General features: G+C 39.8%; 2 protein-coding genes across 2 annotated transcripts in view; one reads left to right on the top strand and one right to left on the bottom strand.

Annotated features, from left to right (window-relative positions):
• cdh23 (cadherin-related 23) overlaps positions 1-22,342 on the bottom strand; it is a 217,753-nt gene that overhangs the window by 14,729 nt on the left and 180,682 nt on the right. The window contains exons 30-46 of the mRNA XM_057342191.1: positions 21,622-21,757; positions 20,226-20,614; positions 20,043-20,144; positions 19,562-19,711; positions 19,181-19,309; positions 17,836-17,964; positions 17,519-17,746; positions 4,712-4,933; positions 4,253-4,372; positions 3,983-4,163; positions 3,772-3,905; positions 3,480-3,689; positions 3,295-3,402; positions 1,886-1,988; positions 1,504-1,629; positions 907-1,110; positions 139-597 (exon numbers count right to left, since the gene is read on the bottom strand). Coding sequence (XP_057198174.1) covers positions 139-597; positions 907-1,110; positions 1,504-1,629; positions 1,886-1,988; positions 3,295-3,402; positions 3,480-3,689; positions 3,772-3,905; positions 3,983-4,163; positions 4,253-4,372; positions 4,712-4,933; positions 17,519-17,746; positions 17,836-17,964; positions 19,181-19,309; positions 19,562-19,711; positions 20,043-20,144; positions 20,226-20,614; positions 21,622-21,757 — 3,130 coding nt within the window. The remainder of the gene's footprint in view (positions 1-138; positions 598-906; positions 1,111-1,503; positions 1,630-1,885; positions 1,989-3,294; positions 3,403-3,479; positions 3,690-3,771; positions 3,906-3,982; positions 4,164-4,252; positions 4,373-4,711; positions 4,934-17,518; positions 17,747-17,835; positions 17,965-19,180; positions 19,310-19,561; positions 19,712-20,042; positions 20,145-20,225; positions 20,615-21,621; positions 21,758-22,342) is intronic.
• On the top strand, positions 6,090-17,108 carry vsir (V-set immunoregulatory receptor). Its single transcript, XM_057342194.1, has 7 exons — positions 6,090-6,345; positions 11,814-12,191; positions 12,268-12,318; positions 12,532-12,642; positions 13,175-13,202; positions 13,914-14,083; positions 15,446-17,108. The coding sequence occupies exons 1-7, from the start codon at positions 6,291-6,293 to the stop codon at positions 15,481-15,483; spliced, it is 831 nt and encodes a 276-aa protein (XP_057198177.1). The 5' UTR covers positions 6,090-6,290; the 3' UTR covers positions 15,484-17,108.

Genomic DNA, 22,342 nt, shown 5'->3' with positions numbered 1-22,342 from the left:
GAAAAAAACTTGCTAAACAAGTTTAATATGATGTTTAATTATTAATAGTGGAAAAAAGACAAAATACTAATAACTACTTAGACAAAACATAAAATGCTCTCTTTGGAAAAAACGAAACGGAAGTGATATTGAACACACCCGTGTGAAAGTCAATTCCAAACGACTCCTGCAGTCCATCCACCGGTTTATTCCCATCATCCTTTGCTTCCACCGAGATGATGTAATACTCCAGGCGGGGTCGTAGGTCAGGGTCTTCAGCGGTCAGTGCGGCGACGACCTCTCCTGGTGGAGTCGACTCGTTCACGCTGATGGTCTGCACGGGACGAATGAACTGAGGACGAGAGTCATTCACATCGTCCAGTACGACAGACAGCGTCGCCGTGCCCGAGAGCGGGGGCGTGCCCCGGTCGGTCGCTATGACGACCAGGCGGTACGAGCTGCGCTCTTCTCGGTCCAGCGTAGCGTTGCCGACCAGAACGGCACCAGAAAGAGCGTCGACGATAAAGCGGTCCTGAGCACCGCTGTCTAAACGATACTGCAGCCAAGCGTTGGAGCCGGCATCAGCGTCGCTCGCTGAGAGCAGCGTCACCACCACACCTGAGAATGCGCAGCCACATTACAAACACATACAATTATGCACATATATGTACAAGATGAAAACCTAAAATTGTACAAGTACATTTTGTTCCGATTTTTGACATTATATGTTTTATTAGACAGTTCAAAACAAAAACCATGTAGTGAAATGTTTTGCCAGAAAATGTGTTTATTATTTCACTTGCCGGTTTGGCGGTCCACGACTACACACACTTTCACTCATTCATTAAAGTGACGACAACCAGCAAATCAGACCAAACTAGTTTGACGACCAGTTGATGTCATCACATTGAACAGTGTCTCTCTCACCGGTGGGGCTGTTCTCAGGCAGACGAACAGTAAAACTGGGTGGACTGAAGACGGGTGGGTTGTCGTTCTTGTCGAGGATGGTGATGGTGAGTGGAACGCTGCTGTTTAACGCCCCCACATCCTCCCCGAGCAGAAAGAGCTCCACCCGCGGTTCAGAGAAAGCCTCCCTGTCCAGCACAGCACCGCCACGCACTGACACCACGCCTGCGGGGGGAGAGAGACCAACTACTCAGTACAAAGTCAACCCATGCACATCTGTCTTTCGTTGTTCATAATGTCATAATGTATATTTATACTGTATATTTGATCATTTCTCTAGCTTATTTTATTCTTGTTTCTTGTCACGACTTGTTTTGGCCGTTTTGCCGATAAAGTTTACATTGAAAGAGCAAGTCTGAGAGAGAGAGAGTGAAACAAAGAGAAAGAAATGTAATTATCACTTCTAGTACTCACTTTTCTTTTGCTTATTTTACTTTGTGTTCTGCAGAAGTCACACAAGTTTGGAATGACATGAGGGGGAGTAAATGATGACGGAATTTTTATGACCCTTTAAACCTCTAATGACCACGAATGGACCCTGCATTAGTTGTTTCTGACCTGTGAGAGGATCTGCAGAGAAGAGATCAAGTCTGGCCCCCAGGAGACGATATCTCACAACTGCGTTCTCCCCAATGTCCCTGTCCTCTGCCAGAACAGGGCCGTTCAGAATCACCACAGTTGTGCCTGAGAGAGAGAGAGAGAGAGAGAGAGAAATGGTGGGTCCCATATAGTCTGAATGCCCTCACTCTTCAATATCAGCCTCTCTGTACATTAGCCATATTATTGTTCACCAAACAATAAGTGTAAAAAAATCTCTAAGAAAGACCAGTTTTTCACACCTCTTTCTCAAATATAGCAATCTCCACACAATCTTTTATTTCTGAGTCAGGATTTGGTTGTCAGTAAGAACTCAGTTAGAGAACAGAGACGGTGTTGTTACCTGCGGGTGAGTTCTCGCTGATTTCCCCCCTGTAGCTGGGCTGACTGAATATGGGTCTGTTGTCGTTCACATCCAGGATGGTCACCACCAACAACTCTGAGTCCTAAGTTGAGAAGAGCTTTGGCATTTCAGTATTCATCCGACTTGGCCATTCATAGGGTCAGATATTAGTTACCCTGCGGGTGTTTTGGATGTTGTGCTGTTATGTGTTGTGATGTTATTTAGCCTGTGGTCAATTTGGGTATTGTGCTGTAATGATGTGTGGTGTTAGTTACCCGGCGAACAATTCGGGTGTTGTGCTGTCATGTTGTGTGGGTTTAGCTAGCCTGCTGGCGTTTTGGGTGTTGTGTTGTTATGTCATGATTTGGGTGTTGTGATGGTCTGTTGTGTGGTGTTATATAACCTGTAGGCGATGCCGGTGTTGTGTGGTTATGTTGTGTGATGTTTGTTACCCTGCAGGCATTTTGGATGTTGTGATGTTATGTTTTGTGGTGTTAGTTACCCAGCGAGCGATTCGGGTGTTGTGCTGTTATGCTGTGTGGTATTAGTTACCCTTTGGGGGATTTGGGTGTTGTGTTGTGTTAGTTACCCTGTGGGTGATTCGGGTGTTGTCTGGTTTTATTTACCCTGTGGGCGATTCAGGTGTTGTGTGGTGTTAGTTACCCTGTGAGCAATGCGGGTGTGGTGTTGTTATGCTGTGTGGTGTTAGTTACCCACCGAGAGATTCAGGTGTTGTGCTGTTATGCTGTGTGGTATTAGTTACCCTGTGGGCGATTTCGGTGTTGTGTTAGTTGCCTTGTGGCCGATTCGGGTGTTGTGTAGTGTTAGTTACCCTGTGGGCGATGCGGTTGTGGTGTTGTTATGCTGTGTGGTGTTAGTTACCCTGTGCGCGATGCTTGTGTGGTGTTGTTATGCTGTGTGGTGTTAGTTACCCTGTGAGCGATTTGGGTGTTGTGTAAGTTACCCTGTGGGCGATTCGGGTGTTGTCTGGTTTTACTTACCCTGTGGGCGATTCGGTTGTTGTGTGGTGTTGTTATGCTATGCAGTGTTAGTTACCCAGCGAGCGATGCGGTTGTGGTGTTGTTATGCTGTGTGGTGTTAGTTACCCTGTGGGCGATTTGGGTGTTGTGTAAGTTACCCTGTGGGCGATTCGGGTGTTGTCTGGTTTTACTTACCCTGTGGGCGATTCGGTTGTTGTGTTGTGCTGTTATGCTGTGTGGTGTTAGTTACCCAAAGAGCGATTTGGGATTTCTGCTGTGTGGTGTTACTTACCCCGTGAGCGTTTCGGGTGTTGTGCTGTTATGCTGTGTTGTGTTGTTTAACCTGTGGGCGATTCAGGTGTTGTGCTGTTATGTTGCGCGGTGTTATATACCCTGTGGTCATTTTGGGTGTTGTGTGGTGTTAGTTACCCGGCGGGCGATGCGGGGGTTGTCTGGGTTGTCCTTGACGGTGATGGTGAGCCGATATTCAGCCACTCTCTCTCTGTCCAGTGGCCTGTTCACCTGAACCACACCTGACTGAAGACAGATGCACGTCAGTCAAAACTACTACATCACTTGAAAAGTTTCAGTTTCGTCCCTTGACACCCCCTCACCGTCTCATTAATGTAGAACGCTCCATCAGTGTTGCCAGCAGTGATGTTGTACGTGAGCAGGGCGTTGCGGCCGCTGTCAGAGTCATACGCCCGCACCTGAGCGATGGAGGTGTGGACCGGCGCTCCCTCGCTCACGCTGGTGTTAAACGGTAAGTTGAGCAGGACCGGGTCATTGTCATTAATGTCCAGCACCTGCACGCCCACCACCACCTGATGTGCACGAACAATCGCATGAATTATGGGAAAAACAAACTCCAGTCTCAAGTGTGCGAATGATTGTGTGTGTGCATACTGTGGCGCTCTGTGCCGGCGTTCCGAGATCTTTAGCGGTAATAGTGATGTTGTAGTAGGAGATGGTTTCTCTGTCAAGTTCAACGTCTCTCCTCACTCTCAACTCTCCCTCAACCGATGAGATAACAAACTCGTCTGAGGACAAGAGACAAAGAGATCAGACAAAAGCAGAACAACAAATTCTAAACAAGTTTCCCATCAGGCAAACACACTTTTCAGGTCCCCTGCCGTGATGCTGTACTCCACTTTCCCATTAGAACCCGAGTCAGCATCTGTGGCTCTAACGGTCCAGACACGGGGACCCGGCTGACCCTCTGAGATTTCAAACGGCCCCTCGAACACACGCGGGAAAATGGGTGCGTTATCGTTCACATCCACAACATTGACCAGAACCTGCGGAACAGGACAAACACAATAGCTGTGTGTAAGGATTAAAAGAGACACAGAGCTATTAAACGTGTGTGTAGCAGATGTGAACTCACTGTTGTGCTGGAGGTAAGTCTGAATTGAGGTATAGGACAATGATCTGTGGCCGTGACCGTCAGCACATAATGACCATTACTGATTTCATAATCCAGCTCCTTTATGACCACGATCTGACCCTGTGGACACACACAGTGCTTTATTCTCAGTGAAACACAACATGCGTTCTCGTTTCATCAGCATTCTTTTTTTGGTTTTTCCATTTTTGACAGGACAGTTTAGACAGACAAGAAGCGATGGGGCAGCAGGATCGGAAAAGGACCACGAGCCGGGACTCGAACTCGGGTCGCCCGAAGTGCACTTGCACTTCATGTCTGGAGCAATGTTTTTAATGGGTTATTAGAAATAATTCAATCATTTACGTATATACGTTTTTTATTGAAAGGTAAGTAAAAAATGTAATGTTTGCACTGAACTTCAACCCAAAAACACGTTGGCTCAATCATTGCCCCGCTCACCGTTACGTCACTGATCTGAAACGTCTGTGCCAGGTTGCCCTTGGAGATGGCATAACGGATGGTTCCATTGAGTCCCTCGTCAGGGTCGATGGCTGTAACCGTGGCGATGGTGGCCCCCACAGTGTTTGGCCCCTCTCTGAGCTCTGTTACGTACTCTTCCTCCGGAAACTCTGGCGCGTTGTCGTTTTCATCAATGATACGCACCCACACGGTGGTGGACGTCTGTGGAAACAATGATGTGAAATGAAAGTACCAACTGTATACTTCAAGTAACAAAAGACGATTGTACAGTATAAAATAAAAAAAGCATTTCTCTCTGTATGTTTTTTCTAGAAACCATCATTGATTGAAAGTTTTTATTTTTCTATTTGTCCAGTTAGCAGCCAATGTTACAGTCTGATGAAATGTTTTGTCAATGTCAAATTTGCATGTTGTGTAGATCAGTGTGAAATAACCTATATCTCTTGGTATCGTGGTTTTGAACTGGCGTAGCAAGTTTGAATATCATTTGCATAACCCGATAGTGTGTGTGTTTGGGGGGGGGTCACTGATGTGTGTGTCTCTTCTGGTAATTAAAGCTATCAGCAGACATCAGATACCTCGATGTCTCAACAAAACACACTCAACAAGTCTTGCGCTTAACATGGAGTTTGCTAAATAACAATAAAACTATGAATATGTCACTTAAAATGAACACTGTACAGAGCCCGCAACACAGATAATTTTCTGCTCTTGATGAACAATTGCTGCTCTGAGATATACCGAAAGTAGTCAGAAAAGCAGTAGACTTTAAAACATGATAAAGCAATAAGTATTTATTAGCAAGAAACTTGAAATAGTACATAGAATTTACAATTCTAGATATAAATTGTCACTCAATTTAATAATAATTGTAGATTAAAAATATTCTATTTTTATTTTATAATGTATACTTATAATTTATTATTTTAATAATAAAAAATGAAATAAGAAAATATAAATATTTATAATGAAAAAATACTGTAAAATATAGTATGGTATTTACTAAAGTAATGTAGTATTATAGCAAACTGATCAACCATGCTGTAGTATATTCACTATAGTAAGGTAAATTAATTCAATAGACTTTACTACGGTTTACTATACTTAATACCATACTTCATACAATTATCATTTTAAATGTTGGATTTTTTATTATATACAATACAATAGTTAGACCAAATTAATGAAAATGAATACATGATAAAAGATGGTAAAAATAATATTTGGTATGGTCTTTCAATGCCTAGATCACCACAGCATTTTTTTTCAGGTGCATGGAGGTGTCTTCTTATTTGGTGCGTATGCAGGATGGGTGGAGTGATCAGGAGGGAGGAGGAGAAAGAGTGTGAACTGGAATTTCTTGGTTTTCTGTCTCACAAATGAAGTGATTGTAAGATGTTTCACGTACTGCAAGAGGTCAGCCAAATTACCATTATCCAGGAATAAGAGGAAGACTACATTACATCTGTCTTCACAGCTGGAGATACTGTCAGGAACTTTGGACATACACTGAAGACTTTTAAAGGATCTTTTTGAAAGTTACAGCAGATCAGTACTGATGGATGTATTTCCACCTCTGTGGCTTTGCTTTCATCTCTTTATTGCCGTTCAAGGTAAATATACTATGGACTATATCTGTATTTGCGTTCTTGCGTCCTGTCAGCGCTATTATTAGTGCAGACGGCCGTCTTTGGCTGTCGCGTCGAGTATCGCTGTTTTTAATAAGGGGTTTAACGCATTTGATAACGCGTCGTATTTCGCGTCTTTATGAACGCAAAACGCATCCTACATCTCTCTTCAGATAATTGTTGTCTTGTGAACGTTGTCTTAAGGCTAAATCGGGCGTGCGTTAACTTGTTTCAACAACCGACAACTACTTTTCCCCTCTCTCAACCTTTGGGCTAAAATTGACTTGCACATTTGTTGTGACTTCAGGGAAACTTTATCCGTCATAGTTTAAAACTGTCGATCAATTTCATATTACAATATCACTGTAAGTTATACTACAACTTTGTGGCAGATTATTGACATGTCATAAAAATAGTTGAATTAATGGTTCACTTTTCCGAACGCAACTTTTAGAACGGTTTATGCACGTGCATCGTGGAGGCAGTAAAATGTTCCTGACATTACTTTAAATATTTGGCTCTGGTTTGAAACAATAAAGAGGTGAAAATCGCAGTGTAGTTCTGTCCTAGCACGTTAAATCAGATCGGATTCTGCCTCACATGTATTAAAACATCTGTCGTCTGATCTTATTATTGACACGGCTCATCTAATGAATATTAATTACGCAGCCTGACGTTGGGCCGGTATGGCTTTGTGATTGGCTGCAGTGCCGTAGTGGGCGTTCTACAACGATTTCTACAATAGTGGTCCAAAATAAAACAACACAGTTACGGTCCGATTACAAGCATTCATTTTTTTTACAATCATGAACGCTAATGTTGTCCATCTTATACATCATTTGCAATAATGTCATGTGTTCTTTTCAAGAATTTCAAGAGTACATAGTAGCCTACTATATATGTAGCCTACATAGAAATTATAAGGTTAGCCTATACAATACATTTTTAGAAAAGGTTTTTCTAAACTCCTGCATTATTTAATCTAGTTTTGCCTGAGCAGAAACCAAGCTTTGTTAAGGTACTTCCTTCCTCATTTACACGCACACACACAAACACAAACAGTAACACTGCTGCTATGTCCAAACCATAATATAATGAACGTCAAAAACAATGTTTCATCCACAAAGCAACCTAAACTAACCCAGCTTCAGAGGAAATACACTCAACCAGTCTGATCAGTGCTAGTTTTAGAGCATCGGAGGTTAATCTGTATATCCAATAATCTAACAGATCACTCCTCTATACCGGGGGTATTGATTTGTTCCTAACCATGTCCACTTCCTCATCACAGCAGGGAGAAAAAGGCTGATCGTTCCTTATAACCCAGCTCAGCATGTGTGAAACACGAATAACATGTAACATGGTGATTTTGTTAAGCAAAGTAAAGACATGGGGATGCAAGAATGATGCCAGATGGAATGGGAGACCGACTGGATATTGCTTCTGAATTACATTCCTGACCCCCTGGGTCCTCATGAGGAGACATATCCACATTGACTTTACTGTAAAAAGCAGACAATCTGATTAACTGCGAGTCATTTAAGAAAAATAACATGATGGTCATCAGCAATGTTTTCGAAGACAAGCATCGCTATTTTGATGTCTTACTTGCGGTTATGAATCTGAGCAATCCCCCAACATCAATATTGAAATTCCGTCTGTTATCTCACACTACACAGGCACATGAATGACAACTTAAATTGTTTTCGGATAGTCTGACTAATAATATTGGGGCAATGTTTGAAAACTTTAATCAGACATTATTTTTGTGGTTCTGTCTGTTGAACAACATTAAACAAACTTTCTGGAAGATACCGAATACTGCATGAGATCCACGTGAGGTTTCAGGTGAAACGGGACGGCCCCTCGCTGTTATCCTCTCTGCAGAGGGGGAGGAGATTTCTCAGTCCCCCGCTGTTTTCATTAACACCTCTAATGAGATTCTTACATAAACACTGATACAGAAAAGCCCTGAGAAACTAGGCGAAGACATGAGGGTGGGGACCGGGGGAACAATTGTCGCTATGATGAAAAACGGAAAAGTTTTTCCTTTGCGTTTCTGAAAAGTTTCACGTACACACGACAGCGTTCTTTAAACGATCTGCATAAAAATGCTGTATTATGCATGCCAGGCCAGTGGATGGCGCTGTTGCGCTATAAAGAAACCCTACGTTTCTGCGCATATACGCATACCCTTTTTTAAGATAAAAGCGCTTTTAATACACTTTGCCGCCGTGTATGTGCGTTTATAGTTTGTGTATATAAATACTATGTCTCCGCTGGTCGTAGTGGAGCAGTAAATATACTTTTTGCTGGAGAAATGATAATGGAAATGTCACGCAGCACAACCAAGCAGCATGGAGGCCGCCATTTGTGTCTGGGGAATACTAGCGCATGCCTACAGACTAAACGCGTATACGCATGCGTATGACGTCATCGTTTTTGGAAAACACCGCCTTCAGAGTTTAAGGCCGTCGTTTTCAAAAACTTGCAATTTGAGACTCGTTTTCAAAAGTTTGCGTTTTCAGTCCCCCAAAACGCTGTTGTCGTGTAAATGAACAGCCAAAACGCATAAAAAGTATTCCGTTTTTAGTTGAAAACGGTCTCGTGTAAACGGCCTCTTAGTTCACCCCCCCAATTTTGTTTTTATAAATGACACATTTATTAAATCTCAAGTTGGGCACTCATCTCGCATGAAACACAAAAGGAAATTGTTTGACAGGATGTTCTAAACAAAAACATGTGAGACTATTCTATGGTTTCTATGGTATAAAAGTTTTAAATAAGTTGCTTTAGATGTCAGTGACAGTTGGTAAACCCTCTGTGGTAACATGACAGACTGGAAAGATAAACACATTTTGAGACAGGTACCCTCAGGCAGTGGACATTTTATTGCCTTTTCTCTCTTTTAAAGTTTTAAGTTTAAAACTTTTAAAGTTTTTTCTACGTTTTAAAGGAATGTTTGGGGTTAACCTCTCTGCTTTCCACAGAAAATCATTTTAACATGTCCCTTAGTTTGCGAAACAAAACATGTACTGTAATGCATTACAATGGAGGTTTATGACACTGCCTCAAAATAAACATAACAAACATTTAGTATAGCAAAAAGTCTTAAACCGAACTTCATTTTAAGACAATTTATGTGAAGCCAGGAACCTGTTTCTTGGATAAAATGGTTAGGACTTGTTATTTTTGTAAAAAACAAGGAACTTTCAAACATTCTTAAGGCCTTCATCAGAGACACCTGCTTACACAAAACATGAACACAAGAGTATTAGCCATGTTAAGTACAAAAATAGCCTCAGTAACGCAGACACTCATCCAACTGTAAAACATTTTTTTGACAACCTTATAGCTCAAAGCACAAACATTTTTGTACAGAAGAATTAACATAAACTCAAAAATACAAGAGGCAGATTTCTGCTTTTAAAGACACCAAAAAGCCACGTCCACCATTTTTGGATTCAAATCATTTCTGGTGGTCACAAGCAGAATTCCACACACAGTTCACTCTAAATTGTTTTGTTCTGTTCTGTTATTTATCTTACAAACTATGTCGAACAAATTGATGACTTTGTTTTTAAATAGACAGTTTAGATTGGCTCCGCCTCAAACACTCTCAAAACAAACTTTTCCCTTTAACCAAGCACGACCTAGATCTCAGAAGGAGGAGGACGTTAATGTCCAGTTATTCTAGCTAGTCACAACAAAGCGAAGTTAAGACCCCTGGCAGCTGCCTGCAGACCAGAGCCGACTCGCAGTACAGGATCTCACAGGCTGTGGAAATGGAGCACTGGGCCGGATAATTATGAACTGATTGGGAATATAACAACGGATGAGGTTTATAGGAATAATAGGGCAGGATTTCAATTGTATTGTGTCTTTGAGAGCCAGGAACAGACACGCCGCCCGAGCAGCTCGTAATCACACAGACGGCGTTTCCTATTGACCTTCCTGAGACACACACACAATAAAGTTAGCAAGAGTTTCTTAAGTAAGCAAGCAGCCATTTGCACGATGCACACGGATCTTAAATACACGGACGCAAATGTTCGTGAAGAGTGACGCAGACTCATTGTGCATTCAAGCAGTCACTCATTCAGAAATATAGGAAATATTTATACGTTTGTGAGAAATCTTTGTCCCCCGTTTCTTTTGTCTTTCTGATAAACATTCAGCTCTGTTGAATGTTGTTTTTGAGTGTCTGTATATGCGGTCAGGGTGTAGGTCTTTTTGGTCTGTTAAAAGATAGGAAACATGTTCAAAATTAACTCTGTCTGTTGGCACCCTTCTCAATAATAGCCACATATATACACGCACATATAAAAAATATGCACATGCAGACGCACGCACACATTAACAAACAGATGCAGCGACAACTGAAGTTACACACAATGAAATTGTAAGTGAATGATACATTTAAATCTATGATGTAAACAGTGTCCCAATAATGTTTTGTTACATAGTTTAAAATATTATTTTATAACAAGCTACTAAATAAACAAAAATAAATATCACTGCAATAAAATTGAAAAAGTACACTTTTAAGCCAAACATTTCATAAAAAGAGATTTGTTTTGTTTTAAATTTGAATAATGGTTATATATTTATAATCTATATAAATTATTTGATATAACAATGATAATCTTAAACTAAACTAAACTAAACTATAAATCTGGTATCGAAAAGATGATTAAGAGCTCTGATCCGTAACTTTTTGGGGTTACAAGTAAACCAAAAAACCGGCTACTTTTCTGCTACAATTAAAATAAATATTGACCTAAAAATTATTAAATTAAACTTCAACTAAATAAAAATTTTAAATGTTGCCTCAAAAATAAACAGAAATAAGTTCAAAGCACGTAAAACAAAGTAAAATAAAACTAAAATTAATTAATCTTATACAGCAACATAAAAAATAAACAAATAAATTATAAAATGACAAAAGCATACACCCAAATTGCTAAAACTTAATATAACTATAACAAAAATGAACACGAAACCTATAAATCTAAAAATAAAAGCTAATTTAAAATATTAAGAAAACTCAAATCAAAACTATAATAACTATGCAGTTTAACATACAGTATATACTGTATATATACAGTATATATATATATATTTTTTTTATATTGTATTTTCAGTTTTTCACATTTTACATAACAAATCCCCCCATTTTTTTTGAATATTTTATTTAAAGTTAGTGTGACCTAATTTGATCTCAACTCATGTAAACTAAAGTATGTAAAGTAACCTGCAATTTCATGTCTCAAACAGAGATGGCGATAGAGAGGCAAACGTTATAGAATGCAACATTAAACACTAAAAATGATCCGCTTTTACCGCAACTTTTATTTTTTATATTTACGTGTAAAATTCAAGTTCATGACCTGCCGCCTTATTTAATCATAAGCAATCTTTTCTGATCTCTCGTCTTCTCATTCTCTCTCCAGCGAGTGGTGAGCACCACTCTTTAAGTGTTTCTGTGCCCAAACGCTTCTACGAGTGTCCTGAGGGGGCCAACGTCACTCTAATATGTACCCAGTCCGGACTCAAGGTTGACCCAGGGGACAAGCTTCATTACAAATGGCTCTTTACGTCTCACACAGAGGAACACTGTCAAAGGGGCCACCATCCGCGCGGGGCCGGTAACACCAACCGCTCGCTGGGTGTACAGTACAGCACTGGCGAACAGATCTTCTCCATCACCCTGCAAAACATCAAAGCCAAGGACCAGGGCAGATACTGCTGCCTTGCTTTTGATGTCCAGGTCAGGAACCACAAAGTCCAGCACGATGCCCATAACTACATCTACCTGACTGTGATGCCAGGTACGTGAGCGAGGAGAGAGATCAGGTGTGCCCATGTTTCATTCATGTGTGATCTTAACATTGAATGTTTCCACAGCTCACAACGGCAGTCTGAAGTGTAATGAGTGGACCCACAATCCTTCCGATGGTACGTATAGTACAACAAAATACACTGGCCATTACAAACTAAAGAAAATACAAACCAAAGGAAATGACATGATGTTTATTATAAACATTTTATCCTTAAATAAATGAATAGTACAACTTATATGTTTTAATCTTAGATTATATTTAAAAATATGTTTTAAAACATAGCCATAACTTAAGCATTTTTTGCAAACATCTTGATTTTGTCTTTCAGACTCGGTGGCTGAAGGTCTGGCTATCGCGGCTTGCTTCGCTTTTATTCTTTGTCTCCCCCTCATACTGATTCTGGTTTACAAACAGAGACAAACATCAGAGCACAGCAGACGTGAGTACACACACACACACACGTCTGGTTTACTATCTCCGTGGGGACAGTCCATAGGCGTAATGTTTTTTATACTGTACAAACTGTATATTTTATACCCTACCCCTAAACCTAAAAATCGTAGAAAACTTTTTGCATTTTTAGATTTTTTTAAAATATTGTTCTGTACAATTTATAAGCTTTTTTGCCCATTTTTACATGTTTTTATATCCCGGTGGGGACCTAAACCTGAATGCACACCAACACATGGGGACTCGTGTCACCGACCACAATTGAGGTCCCCATGTGTTGGTGTGCATTCAGGTTTAGGTCCCCACCGGGATATAAAAACATGACCACTCACACACACACACTTACTCATGCATTACTCACACACTCACTTTGACCTACATTGTGAGTAAAGAGTGATACACGTATCCGTCATAGCACTGCGCGGTTTGCAGATGGAAGAATAAACGCATGCACTAATTGTTTTATAGCGACTGTATTTCCTTTCCCACTGTGAACCGTTTCCTGTTCCTGTTTTTACCAGGTGCACACGAGCTGGTGCGTATGGACAGGTGAGTGACCAGAATCACTTGTAAACAGATCATATGTAATCTCAAAAGAATAAAAAAATACATCAAAATATAAATAAAAGTTATTATAAATGAATACAATAATTTTTTTTTACAATAACAAATTGTTGATATTTTAAAAAATAAGAGACCGTTTCTAAATTATTTTCAGCTTTTCTGAATTTACTATTTATAGGTATTTGTTTAGGTAAAATGATCATTTTTGTCTGTGAACAACTAACAATATTTCACCCAAACTTTCAAATAAAAATATTGTTTCTATTTGCGTTTATTTGCAGAAAATGAAAACTGGAGAAACAGGTTAAAATAACAGAAAAGATTCACTTTTATTCAGATTCACCTTTAAACAATACAACAATAATATTTGTACATGTATTTAGGAAAAGTTCAAATTTATTTTTGATTAGTTGATTTAATTAATTGCTGTTGGATGACTTTATATCACCCCTGAGGTTTGATTTTGTTGAAAGGGCCACAATACATCTAGAAATGCTGATTAAATGAAAATTTGGAATGGCCTCTTCATTTTTTCCGCTGCTGTATACATATTTGTTATATATATATATTAATTATTCATTTAAATCTAGAATATATACACATAAATATATTTTAAATGCTTTTACAAATTTCATAAAAATATATGTGTAGATATTTAATAAATAAATATTTATTCCTCCGTATCTCTCTCTCCAGTGCACAGGGGCATGAGAACGCAGTGTTTTGCGGTGATTCTCCAGAGCCTAAACCACGGACTGTATCTCAAATCATGCGTCAGTCTTCTGAAACAGGACACCACCTCTTGTCGGACCCCGGAACTCCATTCTCCCCAAACATACAAGGGGACGTCTTCTTCTGTATGCCGGGTAGGGCGCATAAACACTCTCAGATGAAACTGTAACCCACTCCAGCTAGCTTGAGCTGTCAGCGCTCAATGGGCTACAAGAAACATCTGGAGTCTACACAAATGCATACACACACTGCATTGTTTCTTGAATTTGTTTTCGTCACAGGCTTCACTAAGCACACGCTGTACACATACGCACACAGCACCTCCCATCTAACCTTTAACTCAGTGGAATTTACAGAATGTCAGTTTCCCCTTTTCTCCCCCGTTTCTCAACATTCATTTCTGCTTCTCTGACGACACGTTGGATTCTGAGAAATCAATTGTGTGTGTGTGTAAGTGTGGAACTTTCATGAGTGTTTCTTCATAACACGCAACGTATAGGCCCAAACGTAAACAGTCTTACCAAGTGACAGACACGTTAAAGCCAGCATGAAACGCCAGTCACAAGCCATTTAACTTCAAACTAACACATTTACAAGTGAAACAAGATATTCAACTGTCTGGAAAACTTGATTTTGTTATTGGTGCGAAATTGAATTGGATTGTAAGATGTGAGACTTTATTAAAGGGATAGCTCACCCAAAAATAACATTTCTGTCATTCCTACTGATATAGTAGATATTTTTGTTCTGTTGAACACAAAAGAAGATATTTTGAAGAATGTAGGAAAGCAAACAGATCTAGGGCACCTTTGACTACCATTTTAATCTTTCCTACTATGGTAGTCAATGGTGCCCACGAACTGTCGGTTGCTAACATTCTTCCAAATATATTTTCTATAATCTATATTTTCTTAATTTATACACACAAATTGAGGGTGAGTAAATGATGACAGAATTTTTCATTTTTGGGTGGGATATCCCTTTAAAATTGACTAAAGATTACAATTTATTTTTTAGTTGAAGGGTACATACATTAAAGGGAACGTTCACCGGCTATATACCCTCATGTTGTTCAATAACTGTATATGACTCTTTCTTCTGTGGAACACAAAAGAAGATATTTTGAAAAATGACTTGGTGATTTTGTGTCCATACAATGAAAGCCAATGGTGTCCGGTGTTTTTTTTTGTTACAGACATTCTTCGAAATATCTTATTTTCTGTACAAGACAGTCATACAGTCATACAGGTTGGGAATAAGTAAATGATGCAAGAACTTTTGTTTTAATGATCTCTTTAAGAAAGTAAATAGGGTCAATTTGATTTCATGAAGATCAAAATGTATTATCATACAATGATTTTAAATCAAGTTTAGACATCTAGATTCAAACAAAACATTCATAATACTATACGCTTTCACCCAGTACACCAAACAGAATTAAAAAACTAAAAGTTAAGTAAAGAAACATTAGTAATAACGTTCTTGTTTTCCCCCAGAATTCAGTCCTGAGTCTCCAAACCTTCTTCAGGAGTAAGAGACGTTCACTCCCAGGAACACCGGGTGCTTTATCCTTCTCTGCATCATCATGCCTCTATTCTTCCTGTCTACTGCAAGGATGACGAAGAGTGACCCTCAAAACCAGGAGAACTCAACACATCGCTACATCACTGCAGATGTTTTCTGGTCACATGTTTCCTGCCCAGCGATCAGAAGGAACATCTGACTATTCCACAACTTCCGTGGACTGTCAGGGTATTTCACGAAAGCGATCCGAAGAGGACGACCTGTTTAACGTGTGCTTTCCTTGCTGTTTGGGTCAACTGAAACATAGCTGTAGATTTCTGTGGAACATTTTTAAAGTGTCACATACAGATTGTGGCTCTACTTGCACTTCAATGGCTGTTTCTTCCTCTTCTCGTTTCTCTCATCAGTATTTCTACCATCTACCATCCATCCTACCATCCTTTTCCTCTTTGAGATATTCATCCTCTGTTTTAGAGGTCAGAGATGGATTAATACCTCAGACCCTGCTCTCCCATATCAGTACTTTTATAATCCACACGAAACCAGTAAGACTCCGTAAAATTGGCCCAAAACCTTCAGCGATAAACACACCACTCTGCTACTCACACATCTGTATTTCTACCACTCATGATGAAAAAAATATGTGTTAAATGTGTCACTGTTTACCACTGAAATGGTGCTGGAATTGATGCTCTCTTGGGAATCTCGCTACTAGTTTTGAGAACTTATTTTAACACATTGAACAGAATTGAATTCGGTGTCTTTACTCAACAGATTGAACACCAGCACCGCGTCAATGGTAACAAAAGATCTTGCACCATCTCGACATCAGAACCGCTAGGTGCTGTTTTAAAGCCTCTCGCGGTGAGCGTGGATCTGTTGTGGTGCTTTTATCAGGTTTGTAGCTTACAGTGTATCATGCAGTTTGTGCAATTTCTTGTGATATGTTTTAATAGTGACAGAAAATGAAAATCGTTTCCTTGATGTCATTCCAAACCTGTATGACTTTCTTTCTTCTGCATTGGTAACCAAACAACCCCCATTGACTTTCACTGTATGGAAGCAAAACCACTGAGACATTTCTCAAAATATCTTCTTTCGTGTTCCATAGAGAAAAAGTGTCAGGTTTTGAATGACATGAGGATAAATAAATGATGAAAGATTTTTTATTTTGCGGTGAACTATCCCTTCAATAAGGGCCATATTGAGGACACAAAAGAAGAGATTTTGTATATTTTATATTGATTTTTTACACTGCCATATCTGGTGCGTGCGTGCGTGTGTGTGTGTGTGTGTGTGCGTGTGTATGTTTTACTATTTAGCTGGACCTCAATTGAAATAAAAAAGCAAAGCGCTGGTCGACTTTCAAGAAGCTTCGGATTCGAAATTCACTGCCATAGAGACTGCCAAAACTTTGCTTGTAGATGAATGAATGAATCACTGAATGGACGGATGTATATTAGGTGAACATTTTCAAATCTGCTTTGTACAAATGCTGATAAAACACTGTGTCTGTACGATATATGTAGCTCAAGATGACATATGTAGACAATGCTGTGCAATATGATACAACTGCTGATACAATCAAAGATTGCTTTTATGTCTTATGCCAATAAATATTAAGTTCTCGTGAGAGCTTTGAGCTTTGTTCTTTTCAATCATACTGAATCGGGATCAGTGAGAGGTTGACACCACAGGAACCGTCTGAGACAGGTAACCCATGGGTGACGGGCCTCAAACCAGTATGAGGAACTCAGACACACCAGAGGCCGACTAGACGACTGTGAGGCTCACAACAGCATCGAACATGTTTTTGCAAGTACAACTTCCTGTTTCAAAAGTAAAGCAGGTTGCGGTTTCCTGTTTTTCTTGCACATTGAGTTTTAAAGGAGCAAATACAGTATTTTATGTGTGGTGTGAAAAAAAAGCTGTTGAAATGTGTGATGGTGGGCGGAGCCGCTCAGTGTTTGGTCTTTAATATGGAAATGTGTGTGTGATTGGTGTTTAAAGAAGTGTGTGTGACCGCTCGACACGCACAAACTTACAGACAAAGGCGGAGTTCCGTCATCCTCCACCGTCACGGCCAGCGTGTACTGCTGTTGTTTCTCTCTGTCAGGAGGTGAGGGGCGAGTCACTATCTCTCCTGTCATACGGTCCACTCTGAAGGTCAGGTCCTGGTTCCCGCCGGTGATGTAGTACGACAGCATGGCATTGGGTCCGATGTCACGGTCTGTCGCTATGACACGCAGCACCGATGTACCGCCCCCCACATTCTGAAATTGAATTGTTTTTGGGAAGTCACCGATACTGTGAAACAATCCTAAAGCACTGAAGACATCGCATCATGTGACGTGATTCTGACCTCACTGATGCTGACGTTGTACCCGCGAGGGCTCTGCACGACGGGAGGGTTGTCATTCACGTCCATAATGTTCACCGTAAGCGAAAGATCAGTGAACCTCGCGGGAGAACCGTTATCCATGGCCCGCACCTGATCCAAACAAACAACACACAGCATATCCATGGTGACACAAAAACACACAAATACCTTAAAGCGAATTATGCAAAACATGCTAAATTTAACTTTGCATTGAAATTTAAGAAGGAAACACACTGATCAATGGCAGCTGTTATCAGGGACGAAAGTAATGCTCCACGTGAACGAGTGTGCTGCGTAAATACAATATTAACCTACATTTTCATAGTCAAATCAACTTATAGTAAACAAATACTGAAGACGCTGCCTGAACCCTGATGGAGACACATTTTGAATGACACTTTTTAATGAACTCTCCTGGTCAAAAGTGATTGAAACTTTGGTGTCTTTGATGCTATTTATTCAAATATATAGTTAAAGATGATTTATTAAGAGTTCAGATGCAAAACCCTCTAAATCCGGCAGACGACTTTTCGTTTTAAATGAGCATTTTTATCAGGCTGCTACTTTTATTTACTTTCAGCAAAAGCACATATTTCAATCCGGTCAGAGTGTCGTATTTAGCGGGTTTTGAAGCGAAATATTTACGCATACTATGTGTGGAAAACATTCACTCAACATCATAATCTCATTTTCGATGGAGGTTGCTTTTAGAGGGTTTTGCATCTGAACTCTTCAAATATTTGAGTAAATATTTTATTAATGTGTATTACTACAACTTTGCATGTTGCATAGTTGTATTTGGATTTTAAACTACAATTTGGAGAAGAATTAACAGATAAAACTAAAATCAATGTATACTTAATTTACGTTTTATTTTTTATCTATTTATTTATGCTTTTTGTTTTTCTAAACTTTCTTTTGTATTTTCAAATAAAACTCATATTTCCTGGCATGGTCTGGTTTGCTTTTTTTGCCCAATAATTTTGCCCAATAAATAACCTTAAAAGTTGAGCGCTTTCTCCATTTTGCATCATATAGTTTTATACTCATTTTGTTGGATTAATCTAACCCAAGGAGGCATTAAAAGTAAATATTCCCCTTGGACATCACTTTTGACCACTATAACTCAATTCTGTATGCGATCTTGAGATCCTTCACTTGGCTCATCACAAATGCATTCTGGGATGGCCTTATCTGGATGCAATATTGCTTTAAAATGTAGACCACAGTCAATGAAGTATATTAAAGGGTAACATCTAAAATACTGTCAGATGGACACTACGGTTTACAGAGCTGAGATCAGTAGGGTCTGAGTTGTTTCTCTTACTTTAAGCAGGTAGCGGTCCACAGCTTCACGGTCCAGAGGGGCGTTCACGTAAACCTCTCCATACGTGTTGTTGGCTGTGTTGATTTTGAACACATCTTGCATGTTACCCGCAATCAGGGTGAAATTTACCTGAAGGATGAAAGACAAGAGTATTAAAATAGTGTGTTGCAAACTTCAAATAGAAATAGACTAGATTTCGATTTTTCCATTAGCCCATTGATTATAATAAGCTTGAAGAAGTTTGCAGCAAGCTGCTTTATTTTTGTTCACGTTTCCAGTGAATTGCTTTATTTGTAATGCAAAAGAAACACCCACGCAAACCACAGCCCTCATGTCAGACATAAATAATGACATAAATGTTTGTTTCTTTGTATTGCTCACCAGTCCATTCCTTCCAGCATCTCTGTCTCGGGCCAGCACCACCGCCACTCTCTGACCGATGGGCGTGTCCTCTGGAATGTTCACAGACAAATCAGAAGTGATGTCAAACTCGGGGCTGTTGTCATTCTCGTCGAGAATGGTGATTGACACCTGACAAATGAACAGAGCAGTGGGAGCTGATGTTTATAAAACAATTCTCTTGCTGGAATATTACATATGTTGCATGAAGAAATGTATCTGTAATCTAGGAATTGCTAACTTACCTTCTACAAATGTACATCAGGCAGGGGAGAAAATTGAGAAAATAATGTAATCAAACATTTATATTGGTCATATCGAGCATATTTTCACATACTAACAGTTTTTTTGTGTGTGAGCTGTTTTATAGAATGATGCCATATTATTAGCAATTGTGTTTATTTAATGTTTGATTTATGATTTTATGTCTATTAAACAGAAAAGAGAGAAAGCTCAGTATTACCACAGTAGAGTCTCTCTTTGGTCCACCGTCATCAGCCACAATAGTAAGGGTGTATGAATCGCCCTCCTCTCTGTCCAACAGTCCCATCACCGTAATACGGCCCTGCGGAGGACACGCAATCCTTCTTTATATACACACAAAAAGCAAACTAAAACGACTCAAGCACAACGTTTGTTTCCTCACCGTGACGCTGTCAATCTTAAAGAGGGCCAGAGCGGCGGGTGAAGTGTCCGGGTCAAAGCGGTACGTCAGCTGGTTCAGGTTATCGGCCGACTGCGCCTGCACCTGGACCACCTCTGTTCCCGTGGCGATATTCTCCCTCAGAGACACCTCGTAACCGGCCGACAGGAACGCCACAGCCTCATCCAGCTCGTTGAGTAACGTGACGTAGACGGTGCAGTAGCCGCGGTGAAACGGGGGTGACTGATCTGTGGCTGACACGTTTATTAGGTAGCTGGTCTTGGTCTCGTAGTCCAGGTAATCTAAGGTAGTTACCAGACCCGTACTCATGTCGACCTCAAACTTACGGTCGGAACCTGAGACCAGAGCGTACGCCACAGCGCCACCGTTCCCTAGAGAGAGAGAGAGAGAGAGGTCTTTAAAGGGTAGTTCACCTAAAAAAGAAAATTCTGTCACGAATGACTCACTCTCTAGTTTTTCCAAATCTGTATAAATGTCTTTGTTTGGTTGAACACAGAGAAAGATATTTGGACAAACAGTTCTTGGCCACTATTGACTACCATAGTAGGAAAAATTACAATGGTAGTCATTGTGCCCCAGAATTGTTTGCTTTGCTACATTCTTCAAAATATCTTCTTTTATGTTTAACAGAAAAATATATATAATTTTTGTGTCCTTCTATGGTAGAACTGTCTGGTTATAAGCATCTTCCAAATATATTTTTCTGTGTACTCGAAGGTTAGTAAATGATGACAGAATTTCTATTTTTGGGTGAACTATCCCTTAAAATACATTTATCACAACTTTTACATTTTAACTTCACATCATTTCCTTATCCTCAGGTCATTTCAAACCTGTATTGACTTTCTTTCTTCTGCAGAACACAAAAGAAGATATTTTGAAGAATGTTTGTAACCAAACAACCTTGGACCCCATTGACGTCTACAGTATGTATATAACATCTGTGACATTTCTCAAAAAATCTTCTTTTGCGGAAAAAAACCCCAACATATGCAAGTTTTGAATGACATGAAACTAAACAAATCACAGAATTTTTCTTTTTAGATGAACCAGCCCTTTAAAAAGCACACTGAGGCCTGCAGAGATCCTGAAGGTCTGAACGCCTCCATGAGGAAGTGAAACAGGGAAGCAGTTATGGACGCAAGCAGAAGTGCAGAACAAATGTTGTGATGTTATTTTGAATTGAGTAGGAATGGAAAAATACACACAGATTTACAAAGGTCCACAAGAGAGGAAACGATCCAAAGACGAGCGTTCTTTTGTGATGTTTGGTTTGTTGCATTGTTTGCAGGATTTCTTTCTATATTTACTGCAGAATGTTACATAAACAGCCATTCAGAGATGGTGTTGGATTGAATGTGACGTGTGTGATGTGTACCTGTGTCGGGGTCTGTAGCTCGGACCACCACAACAGAGGTTCCGATCCCAGCGGTCTCTCTGAGCCCCAGACGATTGTACTGCGACTGTGTGAAGACCGGAGGCTCATCGTTCACGTCCTCCACATACACAATCACCTACAAACACATAATGATTTGTTACAGTCGTTATACAATCTGATAGATAACACACACACACACTACTACACAAGCAATCAATGCAAGCTTTTGAACGTTCATAATTGCTAGAATAAATGTGGAAATTTATACATAATCCGGAAGCTGAATAAATAAGATTTACATTGATGTTTGGTTTGTTAGGATAGGACAATATTTGGCCGAGATACAACAATTTGAAAATCTGGAATCTGAAGGTGCAAAAAAATTCAAAATATTGAGAAAAGTTGTCCATTACAGGCGCTGGAGCCGGCCGTTGCCAAGAAACAGATTTGTTTTAATGCTCTCTATTGGCTTACCGCTGTAATGACGTTGTAGAGAGTAGATGAACCCGAAAGCAGAAATTCTAAGCTTTACATAGATACCAAACTTGAGTGGGTGTGTTTCTGGCCGTTTTTGTTCACGATTTTGCTGCATCCACCCACAAAAATAAAGTTTCGATATATGTATGGTAGGAAATTCACAAAATATCTTCATGGAACATGATCTTTAATTAATATCCTAATGATTTTTGGCATCAAAGAAAAATCTGTAATTTTGACCCAT

This window comes from Triplophysa rosa, linkage group LG9 (genome assembly GCF_024868665.1).
Source record: "Triplophysa rosa linkage group LG9, Trosa_1v2, whole genome shotgun sequence".
NCBI lineage: Eukaryota > Metazoa > Chordata > Actinopteri > Cypriniformes > Nemacheilidae > Triplophysa > Triplophysa rosa.
This window is presented reverse-complemented; position numbering and strand designations above follow the sequence as displayed.

Bases quoted from the DNA above. Each gene is read 5' to 3' on its own strand.
- vsir (XM_057342194.1), top strand. From the start codon at position 6,291: ATGGATGTATTTCCACCTCTGTGGCTTTGCTTTCATCTCTTTATTGCC. The intron at 6,346-11,813 runs GTAAATATACTA...TTCTCTCTCCAG, and splicing joins TCTCTTTATTGCCGTTCAAG to CGAGTGGTGAGCACCACTCT. The intron at 12,643-13,174 runs GTGAGTACACAC...TGTTTTTACCAG, and splicing joins AACATCAGAGCACAGCAGAC to GTGCACACGAGCTGGTGCGT.